The sequence below is a fragment of the Ascaphus truei genome, chromosome 6, assembly GCF_040206685.1.
Source record: "Ascaphus truei isolate aAscTru1 chromosome 6, aAscTru1.hap1, whole genome shotgun sequence".
Lineage (NCBI taxonomy): Eukaryota > Metazoa > Chordata > Amphibia > Anura > Ascaphidae > Ascaphus > Ascaphus truei.
The window spans coordinates 130635315-130661261 of record NC_134488.1 but is presented as its reverse complement, the minus strand read 5'-3'; the positions used below and the strand labels follow the sequence as shown (position 1 = coordinate 130661261).

The 25947-nt window shown below is 47.2% G+C and overlaps 1 protein-coding gene across 8 annotated transcripts in view; it reads left to right on the top strand.

Annotated features, from left to right (window-relative positions):
* LOC142497909 (sialic acid-binding Ig-like lectin 16) overlaps positions 1-23515 on the top strand; it is a 242733-nt gene extending 219218 nt beyond the window's left edge. For 4 of the 8 annotated variants that reach the window (XM_075606330.1, XM_075606331.1, XM_075606329.1 and 1 more), the window contains 2 exons: positions 11745-11856; positions 20126-23515. In XM_075606330.1, coding sequence (XP_075462445.1) covers positions 11745-11856; positions 20126-20360 — 347 coding nt within the window. In that variant the 3' untranslated portion in view covers positions 20361-23515. Of the gene's footprint in view, positions 1-9321; positions 9411-11744; positions 11857-18589; positions 18696-20125 lie in introns of those variants that run through there. The other 4 variants (XM_075606334.1, XM_075606333.1, XR_012802350.1 and 1 more) reach the window with 4 other exon arrangements.
* The last annotated feature ends 2432 nt before the right edge of the window (positions 23516-25947 follow it).

Below are 25947 nucleotides of genomic sequence, written 5' to 3'. Positions count from 1 at the left end.
GTATTATTTGTCTTAACTCTGTGCCCAGGACATACTTGAAAACGAGAGGTAACTCTCAATGTATTACTTCCTGGTAAAATATTTTATAAATAAATAAATAAGATCTTGCTATAGATTTTAAGATCGGTATTGAGTAGGGAGATTGTCGAGGAAATATTTTAAGATTTATTATCAATTGCCTCTTATAAGAAAAAACAGAAACACAAGGTACAGAAAGAATTAACTGATAAGATCTTAAGGTTGGAAAAGTTAGAGAGAGCACTGAGGTGGACCAATCAGAAATTCTATGACAGGGGTAATAAGGCAGACAGGCTTTTGGCGTCAAAACTCAGAGGAATCCGGGTAATGTCTCAGATTACTAGAATTCGCACTAAAAACGGCCAGGTCTCATTTGCGGAAAAAGAAATAGCCCAGGAATTTGCAGATTTCTACTCTGAGCTGTACAATCTCCATCCCCCAGGTTGTGATCTGACGGGTTCCGGGTTATTTCGCAATTCCTTGAGCAGTGTAAGCTTCCATCCCTATCTGAAGAGGAGCTGGAGAGTTTAAACAAAAAAATCTCCCAGGAGGAGTTGTTGGAGGCCGTCGGTTCCCTTAAATTATCAAAAACACCAGGCCCAGACAGATTTTCCAATGTTTATTACAAAACATTCATGCCGACTCTCTGCCCCTACTTGCTTGAGATGTTCAACTCCTTTTTGGAGGGAAAACCGATACCCGAAACTATCACCGCTGCAAATTTAGCTATTATTCACAAAGAAGGTAGAGATCCGCTCTCATGCGGGTTGGGGTATTTTTATATATGTATTGGGGGGGGGGGGGGTTAGGGTATTTTTATATATGTATTGGGGGGGGGGGGTTATGGTATTGTCACATCTGCCGCAACTCCGGTCAGAGACCGCCCCGCTGACGCGTCACACGACGGACCCATGCGCCCACGCACGGCCAGGGCGGTACACGCACGCTCGGAAAGGAGCTGCCGGCACCTCCCATAGGGAGGGAACTCAGCCGCACGCCCGCGTGACGTCAGCACTCCGCGACGCGCATCGCGCACGCGCGCGGGTTGCTCGGCAACCAAGGCAATCACCAGGAAAGCCTGACCTGCAGGCTGTTTCAGATTACTGCCTCCCGGACACCATTGGAGGACCGGATCACACCCCTGCAAGGTAATTGGATCCTTCCCACATATATACCTGCTCCTGTCTGGCATTCCTTGCTGAGCATAAACTCCTGTTTATGCATTGTGCTCACCGCTGCTGTTTAGTTAACTTGAACTTTGCTTGGTCTGACCTGTCTGTTCTCTCCTGTCCTGAGCCTGGCTGTTCTTTGGATTCCTACACTCTCCAGCGCTTTGACCCCGGCTTGCCCTCGACCATTCTACCTTCTATTACCCTGGACCTTGGCTACGGAAATCTACCATCCTCTACTCTCCAACCCCGGAACACGGCAAGTACCCTGACTACCCTGACCTCTCCAACCCTACGACGCTGTACGACTTGGACTACGCATTCCGGACAGGACTGCGTGGTTGTGGGTCGGTGTCTTTCTATCCCCACCTCAGCCCTGCGGTCTTCCGTCCTGTTTGTGGTGAGCGCAGCGTGACAATATGCTCAGCCCAACAAACATGGACGCCGCTGAGGTGGCCCGACGCCTAGACACACATGAGGAATGCTTCCGGCAACTTACCGGATCGTTCACACTTAAGGAACAACTAGTCTCCCAACTTAAACAAGACGTGGATACCCTTACTGAGCAAGTTAGATGCCTGACCTTATATACAACCAACACCGCCCCACTTGCAACCACTCCCGCTCTCACGACGCATACCTCTGAGCCAAGACTACCAACGCCCAACCGGTATGCAGGGGATCCCAACGGTTGTCGGGGGTTTCTGAACCAGTGCTCCATACAGTTTGAACTGCTTCCCTCTCACTTCCCTTCTTCACGATCAAAGGTCGCGTACATACTCTCCTTGCTGACTGACGCCGCTCTAGCCTGGGCATCTCCTATCTGGGAGCAATGCCCTGATATGACTTCGAACCTCGCCATCTTCATCGCCGAGTTCAGAAGGGTGTTTGACACCCCAGGGCGTAAGGTTACCGCCGCATCTACTCTGCTTAATATTTCCCAGGGAGACCGTACTGTGGCTTGTTATGCCCTGGATTTTCGGACGGTGGCTACGGAGACCGGCTGGAACGATGAGGCCCTATCTGCAGTCTTCTGGCAGGGTCTGTCCGAACGTCTGAAGGACGAACTGGCCTCTCTTGATCGCCCCGCTGGATTGGAAAATCTGATAAACCTGTGCATCCGTATGGATCAGCGTCTCCAAGAGAGAAAGATGGAGAGAAACAAACACCCTCGAGGTATACAATCGTCCTCCTTTTCCACCATAGGCCCTTTACTCTCCACAACTCCCGTTCTAGACGAACCAATGCAGCTGGGAGGGACTAGTCTTTCACCTATCGGGAGGCAACGGAGAAGACGAGCGGGGCTGTGCCTCTACTGTGGCAATAACGGACACCTGGTGATCAACTGTCCGCTTAAACCGGGAAACGCCAAAGCCCAGTGAGTATAAGGAGGATCACGCTGGGCACTGCAACCTTTCCTCCTCCTCAACCCTCTACTAGGATTTACCTACCTATCTCCATATTCGGTGAGACCTTCACAGTACAGACACGGGCCTTTCTGGATTCTGGGTCAGGGGGAAACTTCGTTGACCAAGAGTTCGCAATCAAGAATAAGATACCGTTGGTACCCAAAGATCGACCGGTAGCTCTTGAAGCCATCGACGGACGACCCTTGCAGCCCGCGTTCATTTCCTTGCAAACTGTGCCCCTTAAGATCTCGACCGGTGACTTCCACTCCGAGACCATAACACTGGATATTATCCACACTCCCTCCACGGACGTTATTCTGGGACTCCCGTGGCTCCGGATCCACAATCCAGTTGTTGACTGGACAGAGTCCACACCTCTACGTTGGAGTTCCTATTGCTTGGAACATTGCATGTCTGCTCCTAAGGCAGTGGCAGGTCTGGAGATCACGGATCCTGACAGGATACAGCTGCCGGGGATATATGAAGAGTTTCGCGATGTCTTTGACAAACGCCAGGCAGAGCAACTTCCGCCACATCGTGCGTACGATTGCCCAATCGATCTTCTACCCGGCACCATTCCCCCGAGAGGATCATACCCATTATCTATACCTGAGACCCAGGCTATGAGACAATATATCCAGGAGAATCTCCAGAGGGGGTTCATTCAAAAATCCTCATCACCTGCTGGGGCAGGTTTTTTCTTCGTCAAAAAAAAAAGGACGGAACCCTCAGACCCTGCATAGACTATCGCGGTCTCAACAAACTCACCATAAAGAACCGCTACCCCCTTCCGTTGATAGCAGAATTATTTGACAAACTCCAAGGAGCTAGGATCTTCACCACACTGGATCTCAGAGGCGCCTATAATCTGGTTAGAATCAGACAAGGAGACGAATGGAAGACAGCATTCAATACTCGCGACGGGCACTACGAGTACCGGGTCATGCCGTTTGGGTTGTGTAACGCCCCTGCGGTCTTCCAAAACTTTGTCAATGACATCTTTAGAGACCTTCTGGACCGTCATGTGATAGTATACCTGGACGATATACTAATTTTTTCCAGATCCATGCCTGAACATACTACTCACGTCAAACAAGTTTTGCGGCGCTTGAGAGAACCACTTGTTTGCCAAGCTCGAGAAATGCCATTTCCACCAAATATCTACCTCCTTTCTCGGCTACTGTACATCATATCGGACACCGGTCTCGCTATGGACCCTACCAAGGTCAAAGCTGTACTCGAATGGCCCTGTCCTCTCTCCCTCAAGGCTATCCAAAGGTTCCTCGGCTTCGCCAACTATTACCGGAGGTTCATTCAAGGATTCTCATCGGTACTAGCACCCATCACGGCGCTCACTCAGAAAGGAGCTGACCCTACGAATTGGTCTGACGAAGCCCTCCAGGCCTTCGAGAGGATAAAAACGGCATTCGCCTCAGCACCCATCTTAGTACACCCAGACCCTTCATTATCCTTTTCCTTAGAGGTTGACACCTCCGATGTAGGAGAAAGAACCCTCAAGCTCCACTTCACCCCTGTGCGTATTTTCAAAAAAAAATTCCTCCGCCCAAAGGAATTATGACGTGGGTAACCGTGAGCTCCTCACGATCAAACTGGCCTTAGAGGAGTGGAGACACCTACTGGAGGGCACGGAAACGCCAGTCACGATATTAACAGACCATAAAAACCTACTATACATTGAGGGAGCACGGCGACTCGGGTCTCGCCAGGCAAGATGGTCCTTATTCTTTACGCGCTTCAATTTCCTTATTTCATATATCCCAGGCTCTAAGAACCTTAAAGCCAACGCCTTGTCTCGACAGTTCCTGGTAGAAGATAACAAGGTGGAACAGCAGGAGACCAGTCTTCCATCCACTTGCATTGTGGCAGCCAATACTTTCAGTGCCTTGTCTGATATTACCAAGGCTCAGAACAACATCCCAGCAGGACTCAATGTTCCGGAGGATCGTTTGTTCACCCCACTTCTTTACCAGAGGAGAGTCATGGAGTGGGGGCATTCATCCAAGACAGCTGGTCATCCTGGCACCAAAAGAACTACTGAGCTCATCGAACGCATGTTCTGGTGGCGCAACATGCGGAGAGACATACAAACTTTTGTAGCTACATGCTCTACTTGTGCACGGAACAAGACGCCACACAACAGACCTGCGGGTCTCCTTCAACCATTACCTATCCCGGAACGTCCATGGACACACATATCTATGGACTTTATTGTTGAGTTGCCTAAATCTAGAGGCATGGACACCATACTTGTAGTGGTGGACAGGTTTTCAAAACAGGCACACTTCATCCCTATGAAAGGTCTACCCACCGCACCGATGTTGTCCGACGTTTTCATCAGGGAAATCTTCAGGTTACATGGGACTCCCCTGGTCATAGTATCTGACAGAGGATCCCAATTCATCTCCCGGTTCTGGAGGGCGTTTTGTAAGAGTCTGGACGTCACACTACACTTTGTCAGGCTATCACCCCCAGACCAATGGGCAAACGGAACGCACCAATCAGTCTCTGGAACAATTTTTAAGGTGTTTTGTTGCTGATACTCAAGACGACTGGGCGGAACTTCTCCCGTGGGCAGAATTCTCCCATAACAATCTTCGGAATGAATCATCTCAACAGTCACCATTCATGGTCAACTATGGCTTCCATCCTTCTGCACTCCCTTCTCTTATCTCGAAGTCTGGAGTCCCGGCCGCAGAGGACAAGATCCTCCACTTACAAGACTTATGGCAGAAAATCCATCTTAACCTACAGCACGCTGGTTAACTACAGAAGAGACAAGAGGACCGTCACCGAAGGGAGGTCCCAGGGTACTCTGTAGGACAAAGGGTCTGGTTATCCACCAAAAACATTTGTTTAAAGGTAACCTCACCCAAACTGGCACAGCGCTTTATTGGTCCTTTCCGCATCACTAAAAGGATCAACCCAGTAGCCTACCGGCTAGAACTGCCTAAATCTATGAGAATTCCCTCTGTTTTTCACTCCTCCCTTCTAAAACTATGTCTACAAGACTCATCCTCCAAAGGACAACCTAAACCTCCGCAAACCATACTGGTAGAGGGTCAACAAGAATACGAGGTACAGACCATCCTCAACTCTAGAATGTCTAGAGGAGGATTACAATATCTCGTACACTGGAGAGGCTATGGCCCGGAAGAGAGAGAGTGGATCCCTCATTGTCAGGTACATGCCAACCGTCTCATTTATGCCTTCCACCGAAGGTACCCTGAAAAACCATCCCTGGGTCGCCCGGAGGTCTCCCCTCAAGGGGGAGATACTGTCACATCTGCCGCAACTCCGGTCAGAGACCGCCCCGCTGACGCGTCACACGGCGGACCCATGCGCCCACGCACGGCCAGGGCGGTACACGCACGCTCGGAAAGGAGCTGCCGGCGCCTCCCACAGGGAGGGAACTCAGCCGCACGCCCGCGTGACGTCAGCACTCCACGACGCGCATCGCGCACGCGCGCGGGTTGCTCGGCAACCAAGGCAGTCACCAGGAAAGCCTGACCTGCAGGCTGTTTCAGATTACTGCCTCCCGGACACCATTGGAGGACCGGATCACACCCCTGCAAGGTAATTGGATCCTTCCCACATATATAGGTATACCTGCTTCTGTCTGGCATTCCTTGCTGAGCATAAACTCCTGTTTATGCATTGTGCTCACCGCTGCTGTTTAGTTGACTTGAACTTTGCTTGGTCTGACCTGTCTGTTCTCTCCTGTCCTGAGCCTGGCTGTTCTTTGGATTCCTACACTCTCCAGCGCTTTGACCCCGGCTTCACCCTCGACCATTCTACCTTCTATTACCCTGGACCTTGGCTACGGAAATCTACCATCCTCTACTCTCCAACCCCGGAACACGGCAAGTACCCTGACTACCCTGACCTCTCCAACCCTACGACGCTGTACGACTTGGACTACGCATTCCGGACAGGACTGCGTGGTTGTGGGTCGGTGTCTTTCTATCCCCACCTCAGCCCCGCAGTCTTCCGTCCTGTTTGTGGTGAGCACAGCGTGACAGGTATTTTGTATATGTATGTTTTTCTATGTGGTGTGGGTGTGTATATATATATATCTATATCTTACTATATATAATTGTATGCACTGTATGCCTGTCTGGATGTCTGGAAGTCTGGATGTCCGGTCCCTAGGGACAATCGCATTGCACCTTTGGCCTGTCACTCCGCCTCAGGCCATGCCCGCCCCCGCACCATGCCCGCCCCCGCACACCTCTCATTGGTCGTCCATGCCCGCCCCCGCACTATGCCCGCCCCCGCACACCTCTCATTGGTCTGCGGCCAACACCACTGCCACAACCCTCACTGAGCTACACCACTGACACACTCTCCCACCCCTCACTGAGCTTTGGGAATCGCAGCACCTAACCCTCACTGCTCTGAGACATTTGCACCTCTGAGACTTTTGAAACTTTTTTGGGACCACGCTTCACAACTCTCAACAGACAAAACCCTGCACACCTGCTACCAATCAGGTACAGACTCTTTCCTCCATAAATATTTATTTCACCACTGCAAACATACACCGCACGATCACATCCACACACCGCCTCTTCAAAACACCACCCCCACCCCACATCGCTGTCTGCTCCAGGCCTACTGACACACCATTAACTCCCCCCCCACCCCGCTCATCTCCTCCGGAGGCCGCAACACACCATTAACCCCCCCCCCCCCCGGTTCTCACCTCGCCAACGCCCACTGCACGGAGTTCCTCCACAGGCCCCCAGCATTAACCCCCCCCGCTCCTCACCTCGCCGTACACCACTGCACGGAGCTCCTACACAGGCCCCCAGCATTAACCCCCTGCTCCTCACCTCTGCACGGAACTCCTACAGAGGCCGCAACCCGCCATTAACCCCCCCGCTCCTCACCTCAGCCCACTGCACGGAGCTCCTCCACAGGCCCCCAGTATTAACCCCCCCGCTCCTCACCTCACCTCAGCCCACTGCACGGACCTCCTCCACAGGCCCCCAGCATTAACCCCCCCGCTCTCACCTCACCTCAGCCCACTGCACGGAGCTCCTCCACAGGCCGCAACCCGCCATTAACCCCCCTGCTCCTCACCTCAGCCCACTGCACGGAGCTCCTACACAGGCCCCCAGCATTAACCCCCCCGCTCCTCACCTCAGCCCACTGCATGGAGCTCCTACACAGGCCCCCAGCATTAACCCCCCCGCTCCTCACCTCACCTCAGCCCACTGCACGGAGCTCCTACACAGGCCCCCAGCATTAACCCCCCCGCTCCTCACCTCGCCGTACACCACTGCACGGAGCTCCTACACAGGCCCCCAGCATTAACCCCCCTGCTCCTCACCTCAGCCCACTGCACGGAGCTCCTACACAGGCCCCCAGCATTAACCCCCCCGCTCTCACGGTTCACATCCCGGGCAACGCCGGGTCTCTCAGCTAGTATATATATATATTACTGTGTGTGTGTGTGTGTGTGTGTGTGTGTGTGTGTGTGTGTGTGTATATACACTGATGAGACCCATAAAGGTCGAAACAGCTGTCTATGGGTGGGTTTTCTGGGTATGCACCTTAACCCTGGCTGTGCTCAAAGCTGTGACCATGCAGCAAGCTTAAGCCTATAGGGAACCATGTTAAAAATGGTTTTTGAAGCAAAAAGTGGCACTGTGTGCTCATTTGCATGTCATTCCCCAGAATCCCTTGCTGCAGTGGAAGTGCTGTGTGCTGGGTGATAATGGTGAAAGGCGGGGTTGCAGACCTGCCTAAGACATGCAGATGAGCATACAGTTGTATACATACACATACACATACACATACACATACACATACACACATATATATGTATGGGGGGGATATATGTATTGTTATTTTATATGTATTGCCGGCAGTGTTTGACAAACCTATACATTTGCTCGCCCCGGGCGAGAGGATTTAACCCCCGGGCGAGTAAATATTGGCCCAAGCAGCACACGTTTGGTACTAGGTGGCGAGTAGATTTTTTTGTGTGGCGAGTAGATTTTTTGGTGATTTGTCAACCACTGTGTATTGGGTAGGTGGGTTTTTTGTATGCATTTGGGGGGGGAGGTTGTATATACTTGGGGGGGGTGTGAAAGGTTGCGTCCCAGCCTTTGTTTAAAGAATCCTCAGCATCAGACCCTGGGAAGAATGGAAGAGGCTTTTGCTGTTCTCTGAACCTTCTGTTTATTAGGTATTCCACATTCAGGTGTACAACAACCAGTTCCCCCAGCGTGATGTCTCCATTCAGAGAGTAGCCAGCAATATCTGCATTAGAAACTTTGCATCCTTTCACTGAAGTTCCACAGACATCCTCATATCACATAACAGCAACAAGGCGTGCAGAAAGAGACCAACCTCATATCACATAGCAGCAACAAGGAGTGCAGAAAGAGAACCCAGGGAAAGAAACCCCCTCCCTTTTATTACTGGTTAATTTGGACCAAACCAAATTAAGTATACCACACACAGGAGTTGTCTCCCAAAACTTACACAATTAGCAAACATAATACACTTCACACAACATACAATTTTCTATAGCAAGCCCCCAAAAAAACAGTACCTTTTAAAAACAATGCATGCATGTCTTTACTCTGTAAAATAAATGACATTCAGTATCACTTACTTTAATTCCCCCTCCATACCATGGTATAATCCACCCTGGATGGTATGCAGGAAGGAAACGCCCTTTTCCTTTTTAACAGGGACTGCCCATGGCTGTGTAACATCAAACTGTGTTTAACACGAACCACAGCTGCATTGTACTGACTGACCTCAGGACACCACATTAAAGGTTAGTAAAGTTTAGATAAAGGTAACAAAAAAAAAAAAAGATTGCTGGGCCCAGCAAAGAAAGACAGAAACAGAAAGAAAGAAAGATAAAGTGATGCACTTGATGCCAGAAAGCAAAACATGCCTTTAACTTCTACAAAAGTGCAAGCAGCCCTGTCACAGGTGGGAATTTTTTTATAATGTATTTGGGGTGGGTAGTTTTGTGCATTGGGGGTAGGAAGTTTTTTGGTATATATCTTGTGTGGGGGACGGACGGAATGAGTGAGTGTGGGGTAATTGACGGAGGGAGAGGATAGAGGGGGTGAGTGAGGAAAAGAGGGAGTAAGAGTGAGAAGCAGGGGAGAGAAATACATGCGAGGCGGGATAGTGAGATGGGGTGAGACGGAAGGGATAGAAATACATGGGAAGGGGGGGGAATGAGAGGGGGCTCGTGAGGTGTGAAATGGGGGGGGGGGGGCGGCGGGCAATACCGCCGACACGGGGGTCCTGCTTAAAATGTTTGTGCCGGGCCCCACGATTTATGTTGGCGGCCCTGCTCCTAATATAGGGCGTTTACAGTGTCTGGGTGGGTGTAACGCCAAAGTGAGATATCATTTAAATACAATGTTATTATTTCATGGTGTTATTTCACTTTCCTCACTGTCGACTCTAGAAATAGCCCTATATCAGGGTCTGGATAGGAGTAACGCCAAGACTTACATAACATTACATTATTGGAAAATAGTTTATTTATAGCACTGTTACCCCCCCCCCCCGCCCCCCACAGTGGAAGATACCCAGCCTATGCCACCTAGTGTGTGGTGCAATACCTGTTAGGGTCAGGAGAGCCGAGTCTGATCTCCGATGTAATGGAGATTAGAACAGGCTTAGGTTCATTCTCTTGGTGTTCAGCGCCTCCAGCCATAGTGGGTTCCAGGGTGTCCAGAAATCAGACCCCACTACTGCATACTTCTCCCTCCTGCCCAAGGACTGATACTTAGACAAGTGTCATAACAAGGGTCTTTATTGTATATCAGGCATCCACTGCAGATCTCCATACAGCGATGCAGAGTCTCAGAGGTTCCAGACCACTGGATGGTGACGGCCCCTGGTCTTACATGGCCTCTATGACTGTATCTGATGTTACCCCAGCCAAAGGCTGAGGGTGAGCACACTCATCCTGCCTAGGAGAGACTGACCACTCTCTGATTCCTCTCTCTTCCAGAGCAGGAACAGGACTAAACTAAATTGGCCACTCCTTCCTAGTAGGATCAAGAAGGGGCGGGCTCATGGTCTATACCTATCCCAGATAGGCGTACACAGGCCATGAGTCACCACCTTACTTCTATCACTCATAGGAGGAGCATGAGGGGGGTCAAGAGCCCATGGATTTAACCTATTACTGCCTGCAGCTCACAGGACTTACATAACAGGGGTAACAGGACGGGGAAAGACAGGCAGAAAAGACATACAGTACCCTGTTACATATTTATAAAAATGTTTTACCAACAAGTAATACATTGAGAGTTACCTCTCATTTTCAAGTACTGGATATCCTGGGCACAGAGATATGATGACAAATAATACTTGGTTACAAATACATAGTTACATGAGTGAACAGGGTAGACATTATATACATTATAATACAACATTACTAATAAGATGTAGTATGGATTTTTTTGCATTAAAGGCTGGCTACAACCCAATTAAGAAAACCCTGTCGCAGGATGTGTTTAATATATTAAGAAAGGTATACTGTAGATATCAATAAAATAATATACATCACTACTATATGTAATTGACTTGATGGTTTCCCTCTGTGTGCTGCCATGTTCAGTTTCCTGCATCTCTCTGCTGTCCAAATGTCTCCTCTTTTGAAGTGTCATTGCCTGTGTCATTCAGGGACCATTTGGTAACAGCGGGAGTGGGATATGGATATTCTATTTCATTTCAGACTTGGCTTCTTTAGCATCTACACTGCTGGGTAATTTAGTGATATTAAACAGGTGTGGCGTTATTCTAATTGCAAACGTGTTAAAAGTTTCAGTATCACAATATTTTGTTACCGTCAGCTTGATTTGTTTCAGTGGACCCACGATAATTATGGTGCTTAAACTCATGTTAACGTGTGCGAGTTTAGAGTAACGGGGGGCTACATCTGTTCTTCTCATATAGCATCAACATGGAGAATCCCTGTTATTCTTAAACATGCATCGCTTCCGTATGCGTTTAAGAACAAAAAAATTAAAATGTATTTACGAACAAGAAGAGAATTTAACATTTTAGACCTTCTGTTTGGTAAAATACTAACAACAATTCTAGGAATTTACAAACTTGGATGTATTTCCTTATCTAGCCACGGAGAAGATACTACCAATCAACAATGCAATACGGGATACGATAATCGGGGGATCGTGTGGGATGATTATTTGTACTTGGATTATCCTCATAGCAAAGTTCATCGCAAAGTAAGAATTCAAATGCAATCACATGATCTCATTACTGTCCTGCAATAATTTTATACACCACCATCTTCGATTATTTTTTTTTAAGCTTTGGGACAACCAGAAGTTTAACAATTGTAAAGTAAGATCCTGGAAGCCATTATGGCATAGTGATCAACCGCAGTGTTATCGTAATTATTACCTTCAGGGCTATAACTGTCCTGGAATGTATAGTGCCACATGACAATGGCTAGTATTGAGTGGGTATCTGCAGCTATGGCTCTGAAAAGGTCAACCCTGCAACATTAGGGGCTTGGTCTGTGTAGACGGACGTTCACAGAGGTACACAATTGGAGGCTTTTATAAGGTGAAATTATAATAAGGCTTTATTGTGCCTTTTCCTTTTCATCAGGAAATCATCCAAACACAGGGGGGGGGGAGGGGGGAACAAAGTTTAATTCCCTTGGGAGTATTTCTAGTGAAATCCCATGCAATTCACAACTCCTAGTTAAGCAGGTCTCCCAGCCCCAAACACATAGCATGACATAAGCAGATATAAGAAGTCTCTTTAGAATGAAAGTCTTATCTGTTAGCTGCTGTAGAGTAAGCTTCTCTGCTCTCCTGAAACCGCACCCGTGCATTCACAGAAAATCAGCATCCAGGTTTAGAAGTCTTATTTGGTGTCTTGCAATCAGCTATGCTGGGCAGAGCTCAAGACCGGTCAGCTCCAGAGATGTGTGTTCTCTCCAAAGGTCAGCTCTCATTCAGAGCTAAGGAGTCACTTCCTGTCTCAAAGGCAGGCTTTTTCTACCACCTCTAATCAGGCAGGTGGTGTTAGTTAATTTGCTACCAGCAGTTAACCCCCACACTGCTGGATTAGAGGCATATTTGTGAACAGGGATAAGTCCCCTGTTACAGTCTGTAATTTCCTATCCTCTTTGGCAGATTCTTACTGACTTGTTGCGGTGTCATTATCCAGGAAATAAGCCACCTATTTGACCTGATTTTGGTGGCCAGTACACATGGAGGATAACATCTTATGTAAAACCATAACTGGTCGTATCATTGTAATACAATAATCTGCATGTTATGATCTCTGCACCGCTAGAATAGCTCTTTGAGATGTTACTCTGGGGGGCAAACAAATTAAGTCACTCAGTGTAAAGTTGCGATTTCCAACGCCCAACAGGGTCAGGGCAGCGATTGCAGAGTATTTAGGGCACAGATTTATTGCCCCTATAGGATATAGGGTCATATTTAATAATGAGTGCAATACCGTAACTCACCTTGCATTGCAAGGAGTGGGGTCGAAGGAACCTTATGGCTTAGCATCACTTTGAAAATATGACCAATAATGTCTGACTCAAACATAGGAAGAAATACATGTTTGTAAATCCGGTCACTGCACTGGGAATGTGATGTGAAAGCTGCTGCTTGCTATTTACTGCTGTTATAAGCCCTTCACTATCAGAGGGACCATTACATACTGCGCTGCTGTATATATCTGGCACGCACTGCGCTGCTGTATATATCTGGCACACACTGCGCTGCTGTATTTATCTGGCACACGCTGCGCTGCTGTATATATCTGGCACGCACTGCGCTGCTGTATATATCTGGCACGCACTGCGCTGCTGTATATATCTGGCACACACTGCGCTGCTGTATATATCTGGCACACACTGCGCTGCTGTATATATCTGGCACACACTGCGCTGCTGTATATATCTGGCACACACTGCGCTGCAGTATATATCTGTCACACACTGCGCTGCTTTATATATCTGACACACTGCGCTGCTGTATATATTTGGCACACACTGCGCTGCTGTATATATCTGGCACACACTGCGCTGCTGTACATATCTGGCACACACTGCGCTGCTGTATATATCTGGCACACACTGCGCTGCTGTATATATCTGGCACACACTGCGCTGCTGTATATATCTGGCACACACTGCGCTGCTGTATATATCTGGCACACACTGCGCTGCTGTATATATCTGGCACACACTGTGCTGCAGTATATATCTGGCACACACTGCGCTGCTGTATATATCTGGCACACACTGCGCTGCTGTATATATCTGACACACTGCGCTGCTGTATATATCTGGCACACACTGCGCTGCTGTATATATCTGGCACACACTGCGCTGCTGTATATATCTGGCACACACTACGCTGCTGTATATATCTGGCACTCACTGCGCTGCTTTATATATCTGACACACTGCGCTGCTGTATATATCTGGCACACACTGCACTGCTGTATATATCTGGCACACACTGCGCTGCAGTACATATCTGGCACACACTGCGCTGCTGTATATATCTAGCACATACTGCGCTGCTGTATATATCTGGCACACACTGCGCTGCTGTATATATCTGGCACGCACTGCGCTGCTGTATATATCTGGCACACACTACGCTGCTGTATATATCTGGCACTCACTGCGCTGCTTTATATATCTGACACACTGCGCTGCTGTATATATCTGGCACACACTGCGCTGCTGTATATATCTGGCACACACTGCGCTGCAGTACATATCTGGCACACACTGCGCTGCTGTATATATCTAGCACATACTGCGCTGCTGTATATATCTGGCACACACTGCGCTGCTGTATATATCTGGCACGCACTGCGCTGCTGTATATATCTGGCACACACTACGCTGCTGTATATATCTGGCACTCACTGCGCTGCTTTATATATCTGACACACTGCGCTGCTGTATATATCTGGCACACACTGCGCTGCTGTATATATCTGGCACACACTGCGCTGCAGTACATATCTGGCACACACTGCGCTGCTGTATATATCTAGCACATACTGCGCTGCTGTATATATCTGGCACACACTGCGCTGCTGTATATATCTGGCACGCACTGCGCTGCTGTATATATCTGGGACACACTGCGCTGCTGTATATATCTGGCACACACTGCGCTGCTGTATATCTGGCACGCACTGCGCTGCTGTATATATCTGGCACACACTACGCTGCTGTATATATCTGGCACACACTGCGCTGCTGTATATACCTGGCACGCACTGCGCTGCTGTATATATCTGGCACGCACTGCGCTGCTGTATATATCTGGCACGCACTGCGCTGCTGTATATATCTGGCACACACTGCGCTGCTGTATATATCTGGCACGCACTGCACTGCTGTATATATCTGGCACGCACTGCGCTGCTGTATATATCTGGCACGCACTGCGCTGCTGTATATATCTGGCACGCACTGCGCTGCTGTATATATCTGGCACGCACTGCACTGCACTGCTGTATATATCTGGCACGCACTGCGCTGCTGTATATATCTGGCACACACTGTGCTGCTGTATATATCTGGCACGCACTGCGCTGCTGTATATATCTGGCACACACTGCGCTGCTGTATATATCTGGCACGCACTGCACTGCTGTATATATCTGGCACGCACTGCGCTGCTGTATATATCTGGCACGCACTGTGCTGCTGTATATATCTGGCACACACTGCGCTGCTGTATATATCTGGCACACACTGCACTGCTGTATATATCTGGCACACACTGCGCTGCAGTATATATCTGGCATGCACTGCGCTGCTGTATATATGTGGCACGCACTGCGCTGCTGTATATATCTGGCACGCACTGCGCTGCTGTGTATATCTGGCACGCACTGCACTGCTGTATATATCTGACACGCACTGCGCTGCTGTATATATCTGGCACGCACTGCACTGCTGCATATATCTGACACGCACTGCGCTGCTGTATATATCTGGCACACACTGCACTGCTGTATATATCTGGCACACACTGCGCTGCTGTATATATCTGGCACACACTGCACTGCTTTATATATCTGGCACACACTGCGCTGCAGTATATATCTGGCACGCACTGCGCTGCTGTATATTTGTGGCACGCACTGCGCTGCTGTATATATCTGGCACGCACTGCGCTGCTGTATATATCTGGCACGCACTGCACTGCTGCATATATCTGACACGCACTGCGCTGCTGTATATATCTGACACGCACTGCACTGCTGCATATATCTGACACGCACTGCGCTGCTGTATATATCTGGCACGCACTGCGCTGCTGTATATATCTGGCACACACTGCGCTGCTGTATATATCTGGCACACACTACGCTGCTGTATATATCTGGCACTCACTGCGCTGCTTTATATATCTGACACACTGCGCTGCTGTATATATCTGGCACACACTGCGCTGCTGTATATATCTGGCACACACTGCGCTGCAGTACATATCTGGCACACACTGCGCTGCTGTATATATCTAGCACACACTGCGCTGCTGTATATATCTGGCACACACTGCGCTGCTGTATATATCTGGCACGCACTGCGCTGCTGTATATATCTGGGACACACTGCGCTGCTGTATATATCTGGCACACACTGTGCTGCTGTATATATCTGGCACATACTGCACTGCTGTATATATCTGGCACGCACTGCGCTGCTGTATATCTGGCACACACTGCGCTGCTGTATATATCTGGCACACACTACGCTGCTGTATATATCTGGCACACACTGCGCTGCTGTATATACCTGGCACGCACTGCGCTGCTGTATATATCTGGCACGCACTGCGCTGCTGTATATATCTGGCACACACTGCGCTGCTGTATATATCTGGCACGCACTGCACTGCTGTATATATCTGGCACGCACTGCGCTGCTGTATATATCTGGCACGCACTGCGCTGCTGTATATATCTGGCACGCACTGCGCTGCTGTATATATCTGGCACGCACTGCACTGCTGTATATATCTGGCATGCACTGCGCTGCTGTATATATCTGGCACACACTGTGCTGCTGTATATATCTGGCACGCACTGCGCTGCTGTATATATCTGGCACACACTGCGCTGCTGTATATATCTGGCACGCACTGCACTGCTGTATATATCTGGCACGCACTGCGCTGCTGTATATATCTGGCACGCACTGCGCTGCTGTATATATCTGGCACACACTGCGCTGCTGTATATATCTGGCACACACTGCACTGCTGTATATATCTGGCACACACTGCACTGCAGTATATATCTGGCACGCACTGCGCTGCTGTATATATGTGGCACGCACTGCGCTGCTGTATATATCTGGCACGCACTGCGCTGCTGTATATATCTGGCACGCACTGCGCTGCTGTATATATCTGGCACGCACTGCACTGCTGTATATATCTGACACGCACTGCGCTGCTGTATATATCTGGCACGCACTGCACTGCTGCATATATCTGACACGCACTGCGCTGCTGTATATATCTGGCACACACTGCACTGCTGTATATATCTGGCACACACTGCGCTGCTGTATATATCTGGCACACACTGCACTGCTGTATATATCTGGCACACACTGCGCTGCAGTATATATCTGGCACGCACTGCGCTGCTGTATATATGTGGCACGCACTGCGCTGCTGTATATATCTGGCACGCACTGCGCTGCTGTATATATCTGGCACGCACTGCACTGCTGCATATATCTGACACGCACTGCGCTACTGTATATATCTGACACGCACTGCACTGCTGCATATATCTGACACGCACTGCGCTGCTGTATATATCTGGCACGCACTGCGCTGCTGTATATATCTGGCACGCACTGCGCTGCTGTATATATCTGAAACGCACTTTCCTTTTTTCGCAACTTCCTCTTTTGTGAAGTTAAACATGAAATTAGTGTTAAATCTCCCTGACATCTTCTCAGACCTCCATTTCCCCATTTATTCCCGCTCTTTGTGTTACATATAACTACCCTCTGTTTGAGATATTTCAGGACTTTGGCTGTTACTGTACATATTTTAAACATGTTTCAAACGAACATATAATGATGTCACCATATTATGTGCTCCCAAACGAGAGATGACTCAATACAGGAGCTTAAAGTCATCAAACTCTGCTAAAACACCTGGTAAAATAAAGTATCGGCTGCTTTAACAGCATTTTTATGACCTACGACACCAAGATTGCAGTAAAATGTTACCGGGTGTGATATTTTAAGTTGAGTTGTGGTGCGTTAATTTACGCAACTGATAATAAGCAGTTAATTACTGCATCGCAATGAAATGGAAGAGGGTAATTATTACATGACCCTATAACAGAAAATACATGAATACCATTGATGCCTGTGGTTAAACCACACTACTGTATATACCCTCTTTGCTACCTAAGTGCCTAGTAACCTGCTATGGTAAACAATGGGTTAACCTTTAACACCACCACAGGGGTCCTAGCCACTATCCTTGTGGTAACTAACCCCAACTCCAACCTGCCCCATTCCCTTCTCTCCTGCAAACACCAACCCCAACCCTTGTATTGTACTGTAATGGCCTATTAACCAAGGGTGACTGATGGGGCTTTTGGTCATTATAATTACACAGAGATATACTTTAACACTGCAGTACTCAGCAGTGTTGTATTGGATTGCTTGCAGTGAAAATACATAATCATAAATTAGTCTTTGATGTACAAGTCTTGGGGTAAAAATAAAATAGTTATTAAAAGTAGGGTGTCAGTCCTGCAGTGGTACAAGTTTCACTTTGTGGTGCTAGTCCAGAATCATTCAAACTGTTGATTTATGATCTTAATCTCAAAGCATTGCAAATATGATGCGTTTCACGTTTGTAGCCATTGCAGCTTCCTTATGCCCTGGTGCTTTATACTCTGGTAATCTGTGTTTCATAGCAGGGTGAGGAGGATGAGGATGAGGGAGCAAAATCCTGATTCTACAGAGCAGCCTGCAGTAGGTGTCAGTCTATTATACAGCAGTGTTAATAAAGCAACGCCTAAGGTAAGCGGGTGAGTGATAGAAGTCACTACAGGTGGGGTGACAAGCCAAGATTTTAGCATCAAAATTAATTTCTATTTGGTTTTCCCAAATATAATGTTTTGCCTATTTCTTTCTTTACTTAAACCAACCAAGGTATATAAAACTTCCAAAATAAAAACCATACATCAGCTCTTAAAGATTTTCTGTATTAATAATTTGGTGTCAGTCTCACTGATGTTTTGCTTTCGCGGTCTCACATAGTTCTGTGGAGTCTTATAGAAGTCGGTCATTTCCATTAAAATACAATATTATGATCCAGAGACCTGCAATCTCACTGATGTGGGACCTATGAGATTGGCAAAGGTCTGCAGAAAGGAGCAGAGACATTAGAGTCTGTGGCAAATGTGTTACTATGATTTGTGATAACAGAAATAATTACTAATTACTTGTAAAATCTTCAAATTGTTGGATCAGAGGAAAGATTCGCTAAGGTCTGTTAGCCTATTTAACGTGACATTAATGTAAGTTAACGCCTGTTAAAAGTAACACCGTGTTCTCTAAAGCAAATAACATGGCGGTAACCAGGTTTTACTTGCGTAAGAACCATGGTGTCATTGGTAATGGCCGTTATTCTAAGTGAAATTCAAAGCATAAATAATATCCGTCCCATATTCACTGTGCTCGGTTACGTTTAACACCTGCAAATAACACAACACTATTTAGGTCATACCTAATTCTGGCATCACTCGCACCCCGACCTTGAAATAGAGAGGAGAGGGACTTCCACATGGGGAGATAACAGTGACCACACCATGTCAGGGCATGTGTCTGAGACATTATACGCACCGCATGCCATATTCTAATTGTGAAGCACTTTCGGTCCCATGGTGAGAAATTAGTTATAGGAAATAAAGTTGTTAATATTATATAAGTAAATGGGATCACTACTATATATTTCTTTCCCTTACTCCCCCTTCAAAAGCCTATTTCGGGCTTTAATAGAATAATGCTATTAAATATGCAATGTTATCCAAAGATAACATGACATTTATCCTATTCTAATGAGAACAATTAGGGCTGTTTGCATATAATTAACTTGTGGATTCTGAGGCTTATTATTGTGTAATGAATCCAATAACTGGGGGTGTTCTTGGAGTTGTTCTCCAAAGTCCACAGGTTACAAAGAAGATAACTTTTGAGTCTTTCAGACACTAATTTGTGTCAGGGAGAAACAGAGGCGCTGCAACTACAGTATAACATCTAGTATTGTGGTATATTTGCCAGACTCACTGTGTTACCCTGTGTGTGTTAAACTGTGTTACCCTGTATCTGCAGACTCAAGGTTCATTTTCTTGTTTAATCTTAAAAATTATCCAATGCTCCTGTACTGTCACATTGGTAGAAAGAAGAACGTGGGTTTAGTGTGTGATGTGTTACTGTTTCCTCACCAGAATCCCACGGACCCAGCCCACTCCAATAGGAACTAACAGAACCTGCATTACGCCCCTATGCATTTCTCCACATCTCGACCCAGAGCCTGTACAAGCCATGAAGAGACTGAGTATTCGGAGATCAATGTCAAATAGAGGACTGCATTTCTTTGCGATGTTGGATAACGGACTGCTGTCCCTCAGGAAATCCATCTGCCCCTATGTTTGGTGGATTGGCATGCAGGCAGTCTTCTGAGGATCTCTAGCAGTTAATGAGTTTCAGCCCCTCTGATAATCTCTTGGACAATTTCATATAAGTGAAAGAATAGGTACTGTATCTGCATTGATATGTATTGGGACTCCACCCATATTCCCCAGCTACAAACTAAAGAAAACGATGCCTGCTGCCCCATGTCCGAACCCCTCTGACCACTAGGAGGCGTCAGCGGGCACAGAGTACAGGCTAATCTGTATGCACTTCAGATATGTTCTTGTTATAAGAGCGCCTCAAATACAATGCCCATGAATAAAGTTACCTAACATACAGGTTATATAATTATACAAAAACAGGAAAAAAGAAGCGCAAACTCCCATAGTGTGATCCTGGTTTATTAATGCATAAAGTAAAAGTGTCGGTATCAAACAGTCTCCAACAGGGGAAACGTATGGTAGCAGAAAAATAAAAACAGATGAAAAATAAAAACAGATGAAAAATAAAAAAAGACGGAGTAAACAAAATTGTGAGAGAACAAAAACAAGGATTCAGCTGACGGGGGGGGGGAACACATAAACACGGTGACGGTAGTGGTAGCTGGCCTCACATAATAAAGGTGAAGCCCGGCTGGCTACCCCTAAAACCGTGTTTAAATGGCCTTTCTGTGGACTCATATGGCCGGTACATTCTGTGTGTTGTAACCCCTTTCAGAACAGAGCATAATCACTGTGTGATCTGGAAGGGGGAAATCTGTGTATATGTTGGGGGAACAGGGAACGTAAAACATGTATTATATTAAACGCACTTTTACTCCCGGTAGCTGTATGTCACCCCAGCTAGCAAGCCAGAAATGTGATTTTGTGAATTCATTTCTGTGTTGGCAGACTCAGTAACTCACTTAGCCGAGCTGCTTGCATGGAAATGCTGGATCAAAGCAAAGGCTGGGGGGAGTGGCTAGGTGTTGGGACATCTGGTGAGTGAAGAAGGGTGGAGGATCAGGTTGGGGGATGGGCTCTCAGCGGGGTCGAGCCTTTGTTCCCTGCAGACACTGTGGCGCCTACCCAGCTGGCGGTATGGGGCTGGCCAGGGGAAGCCATTGCTGGGTCAGAGCCCTGTAGGCTCGATTTCCATTGGTCAGTTTAAATTTCCCGCTCACCAGCAGCTCCGTCATCACGGGGCAGTCCTGAGGGCCTAAGCCTGCCCCCTCCTCTGATTGGTGCCGCAGGACGAACCCACGGCTTGGGATTGGTTGCACCATCTCGATCCGTACTCTGATTGGTGGCGGCGCCTTCTCCATAGAAAAGATAGGCACCGAGGCCTATGTAAGGAGCTCTGCCGATCAGAGTAACAGAAAAACTTTGGAGTTTGACAGACTCGAGTGGCATGGTTTTCAAAGTTGCTATATCGAGAATATCACTTTGAGGAACCGGGATGTGAAGCGGACAGGGTAAGTCTTCTGAAGCCGGCCCCTGCAGCTAGTCGAGGCTAGAGTATTCCCCCCAGGTCCCCAGGTGGTGAGTGTATATGGTTACTGTGTATTTTGTATGTTTTCTGGCTTGCCAGAATAAAAAGAAGAAAAACAGCGCACAACGCTCATGGTGAAATAAGTGCATATATTGTGTGCCAATCAATGTAAAAGGTGCGTATTAGGCGTACATCAAAGCAGTTCTTTTACGCATTTCATTTAACACTAACATGTGTTTACTGCACTGGAGAGGAAGATCAGATGACGTTTCCTGCAACGGAGAAGACGACCGGCTAACACCGCTGGAACTTGGATCTGCTGATGAACCCTCCAACACACTGCAGGGCGACCCGCACCGAGCACAGAGAGGACATGACAAACATGTCTCCACCAATGTTTAAGGGGGAGGAGATTCTCCAGATTGGAAAGTCAGCAGGCAATGTCCATAACGGTATGAATAAAAACTTTAAGAAAAACCCTTGCGCAGCAAACAGAGTAACTTAAACATTAAGGGGGCTATGCACTAAGCAGTGATAAGTCGTTTTAAGAACGCAAAGTGCTCTTAGAACGTGATGTTCCGCCGAACGCGATTCACAGAGCCACCCAAACAGGCACTTTGCGTTCTAAAACTGGCTTTTTTCAGGAATTTTTTCAAAGTCCAACTTTGCTTATCCAGCTTGTTTGCGTTCAATTCTGCCCTTCTCCTGGATTCACTAAGCTACGCAAATTTATCGTACGCGAAAGTTGCGTTCAACAGAGCTCGCCAGCTAAAGGCAGGTGATAAAAAAGCTGGACTTTGAAAAATTTGTGTCAGCTTCCTTCTTGTGTCAGCTTTCTTCTTGTGTCAGCTTCCTTCTTGTGTCAGCTTCCTTCTTGTGTCAGCTTCCTTCTTGTGTCAGCTTCCTTCTTGTGTCAGCTTCCTTCTTGTGTCAGCTTTCTTCTTGTGTCAGCTTCCTTCTTGTGTCAGCTTCCTTCTTGTGTAAGCTTCCTTCTTGTGTCAGCTTTCTTCTTGTGTCAACTTTCTTCTTGTGTCAGCTTCCTTTGTGTCAGCTTCCTTCTTGTGTCAGCTTCCTTCTTGTGTCAGCTTCCTTCTTGTGTCAGCTTCCTTCTTCTGTAAGCTTCCTTCTTGTGTCAGCTGCCTTCTTGTGTCAGGTTATTTGTTACTATTGAACTTTCTTTTGCCTGTGAATATTTGATATACTTTAATGCTAGTGTTCTTATGCTTTTCAACCATTGTACATTCTTTTTTATGTTGTGCTTATTTTAAGTATGTATGATTTTGGTTATGACTATGGATCAAGTAGTTAATGTTTATCATTTATGGGCTAATACAAAGTAAGATGGATATATAATTAAAGTGTTATCATTTATTTGATTTATTAGATAGTTATTATTTTTGATTCAAGGTTATTGCATTATATAGTATCAAATGCCTGTTTTACATTTCTCCACAGTGTTTATTTATTTATGTTATTATGTTTATGGATGTTGGTCTTTGTACTAGTCTGTATATGTTTTTATGTCTTTGTTCCTCTCCCTTCTCGGGTGCACCACCTCTCCTCCGTGTCTTCATATTCACGAGGATTTGTATTCCAGGGGATGTTTTACCTGGACACAGGTGGGTGGTGCATTTGAGAGTGAGGGCTATAAAGAGTTGGATTAAGACCACTGAAATTACTCTTTGATAAAGTGCCCTTGGCGAGAAACGCGTTAGAGGTTTCTATTTTTAAACTAGGCATGTTTCAATAAAGTTTTTCCTATGTTTTCCATTGGCCTCCAGTTCCACGCTTTTTGCTGTGTTCTCCGTTCCTCTTTTCCTTTATCCTGCTTACCTGTGGATGCACGCTGCTGCTACCTGATGTCTTCGATTCACCAGCGGTTGATTCTGTGAGTACCCCAATCAATGAACTGTATGCTGCTTTATTGTCCGTCCCCAGGGGATTTGGTTTGGCATTGCGGGGGTCTGCTGGTTCCCGTCGGGGGACCTCATGATCGCCGTGGTCAACTTTTCCCTAATCTATGTGATTGCTTATGAAAAAAAGATTTATGAGTTACAGCTACAGCTCTTCGCTTTATACTCAGGACTCCGGTATACTAAGGGTTAATGTGGGTGCCTCCGCGTGATGCACGCTTGTCTACTGGGCTAGTAGCACCACCCACTGAGGTTCATGCCTCTCACTGCTACATCAGCAGGAAGAGAAAGGAGGAAAAGAAACCTGGATGCACTAGCACTTGCACAAGGCCGTGTAAGTGAATATCTATTATTCTAATAGTTTTTGACACTAGTTACACCCACCACCCTCCAAACAGGAGATCCACTTGGGTACACTATACCCCACCGGAACCCTGTCAGCAGCCATTATCATCCATTACTTGTGCTGCATCATCCCTCACCCTGTGCTCCCCCTTTTTTTCTGTGTTCCATTATCATTAAGGGTCCTGGATAGATCCTGTTGGGGTCAGAGTCACAGGAGGGCATCATGAAGTTTAAGGGGTATTGTACCCCAAGCAGGTTGTAACATACCTTCTGTTCTGCATCACTTTATCCACCAGGCACCCTTTCCACCCGCTCGCACCACACAATCCTGAGTGCCCAGCACCAGACACTCACACCTGTGAGACACGCTGCCCGCACCTCAATGTTTTCATGCTAGCTCAATTCGAAGCTTGCCCAGAACAACCATCGCTGCCGGGATCGCGACACTCCCCCCCCACCAACCTTATTTGCCCATCAACTCCCTTTAACACACCCATGAATACTTCACTGTCACTGGCCCCTGCTTCACTCCCAATTCCAGACACACGAACCCCCTGCACCTGGTCTCATTTCCCCAGGGTCCCCACCCCAGACCTGCCCGAACCTTCCATAGCACCCCCTCTAGTCTACACTTCCTCCGCTCCTGCTTTCATTGAACCTCTCTTGACCCACCTTGCTGGAACAGTGTTCCTCCTTGCCCCTACCCACCTCATGCTGAGGTGCCCTAGCCACAACCTCCCTAACCCTTGGGAACACACCATGCACCCCTCTGCTCCCCCATTATGAATTGGAGCCTGGAGATTGTACCCTAGACCCACTCCTTCAATAAAACACCTGCCCCCGTTATGTTTTCATCCGAAAAGGGTATTGCATTAAATATAATGGTCATTATTGCTAATGGTGCGAGGGAGAGAGTCCTATTTTTATAATGTACCAAGGGACATTGCCAAACACTCTCTTTTATTGTAAACGGGGAGAGAAACCTGTGAAGAAAACTGAACATACTGTAGCTATGATATCTGGGATATATGCTTATTTACATATGCAAAGTATATTCAAATGACATAAAAAATCCTTACACTTATAAGTTAGGGTCACCAGGTGTCCGGTATTGAACCGGACTGTTCTTTATTTGTACACTGTCCAGTGAAAAATTAGAGGTAAAACTGGACATGTATGTGTCCGCTATTACCTCTCTGGACATACTGTAGTGACCTGACCGGTTTTGGCAGTCACGTGATATCCCCTAACAGGAAGAGAGCAGGGCTGTTGCTCGGGGGCTGGGTATCTTCCTCCATCCTGATTGGCTGCTGCTGGGTAATGCAGCCAATAAGGAAGAGGTGTCAGGAGAGGAGTAAGCAGCATGGAACGGAGAGAGGTGTGTGTGTGTGTGTGTGTGTGTGTGTGTGTGTGTGTGTGTGTGTGTGTGTGTGTGTGTGTGTCTCGAGCACATCGCACCTTTCACCATTGTGGGCAGTATTTTTGGAGAAGCCGCCTGGCACCCCTAATATGCAGGGTTGCCATCATAGACCCAGTGTAGGATGGATTCCAGCCATCTAAGTCCATGATATTCCGTGACTGGATATTAGTTTGTGATCATGGTGATCTGAGGATTGAGAGCCGTTTGCTCTCGTCTGATGTTACTGTGACAAGAGCTTGCACAGGCAAACACTTGATTGACACAGATCAGAGTTCCTGAAGAAAATGAATTTACGCTCAATTTCGAAAGAAACAACAGCAGTCGCGTTGTTAAATGTCTTTTTACGTCTTTTTCCTAATTACGCCTGCATAACAGACCTCAGTAATTCTGGTTCATCACATAAAAACAACACGTTTATTTTGAAGATAATTACATAAAAATAGTACTGGCAGTTGGCGTTCCAAATAAATTATTGTATTCTTAAAAA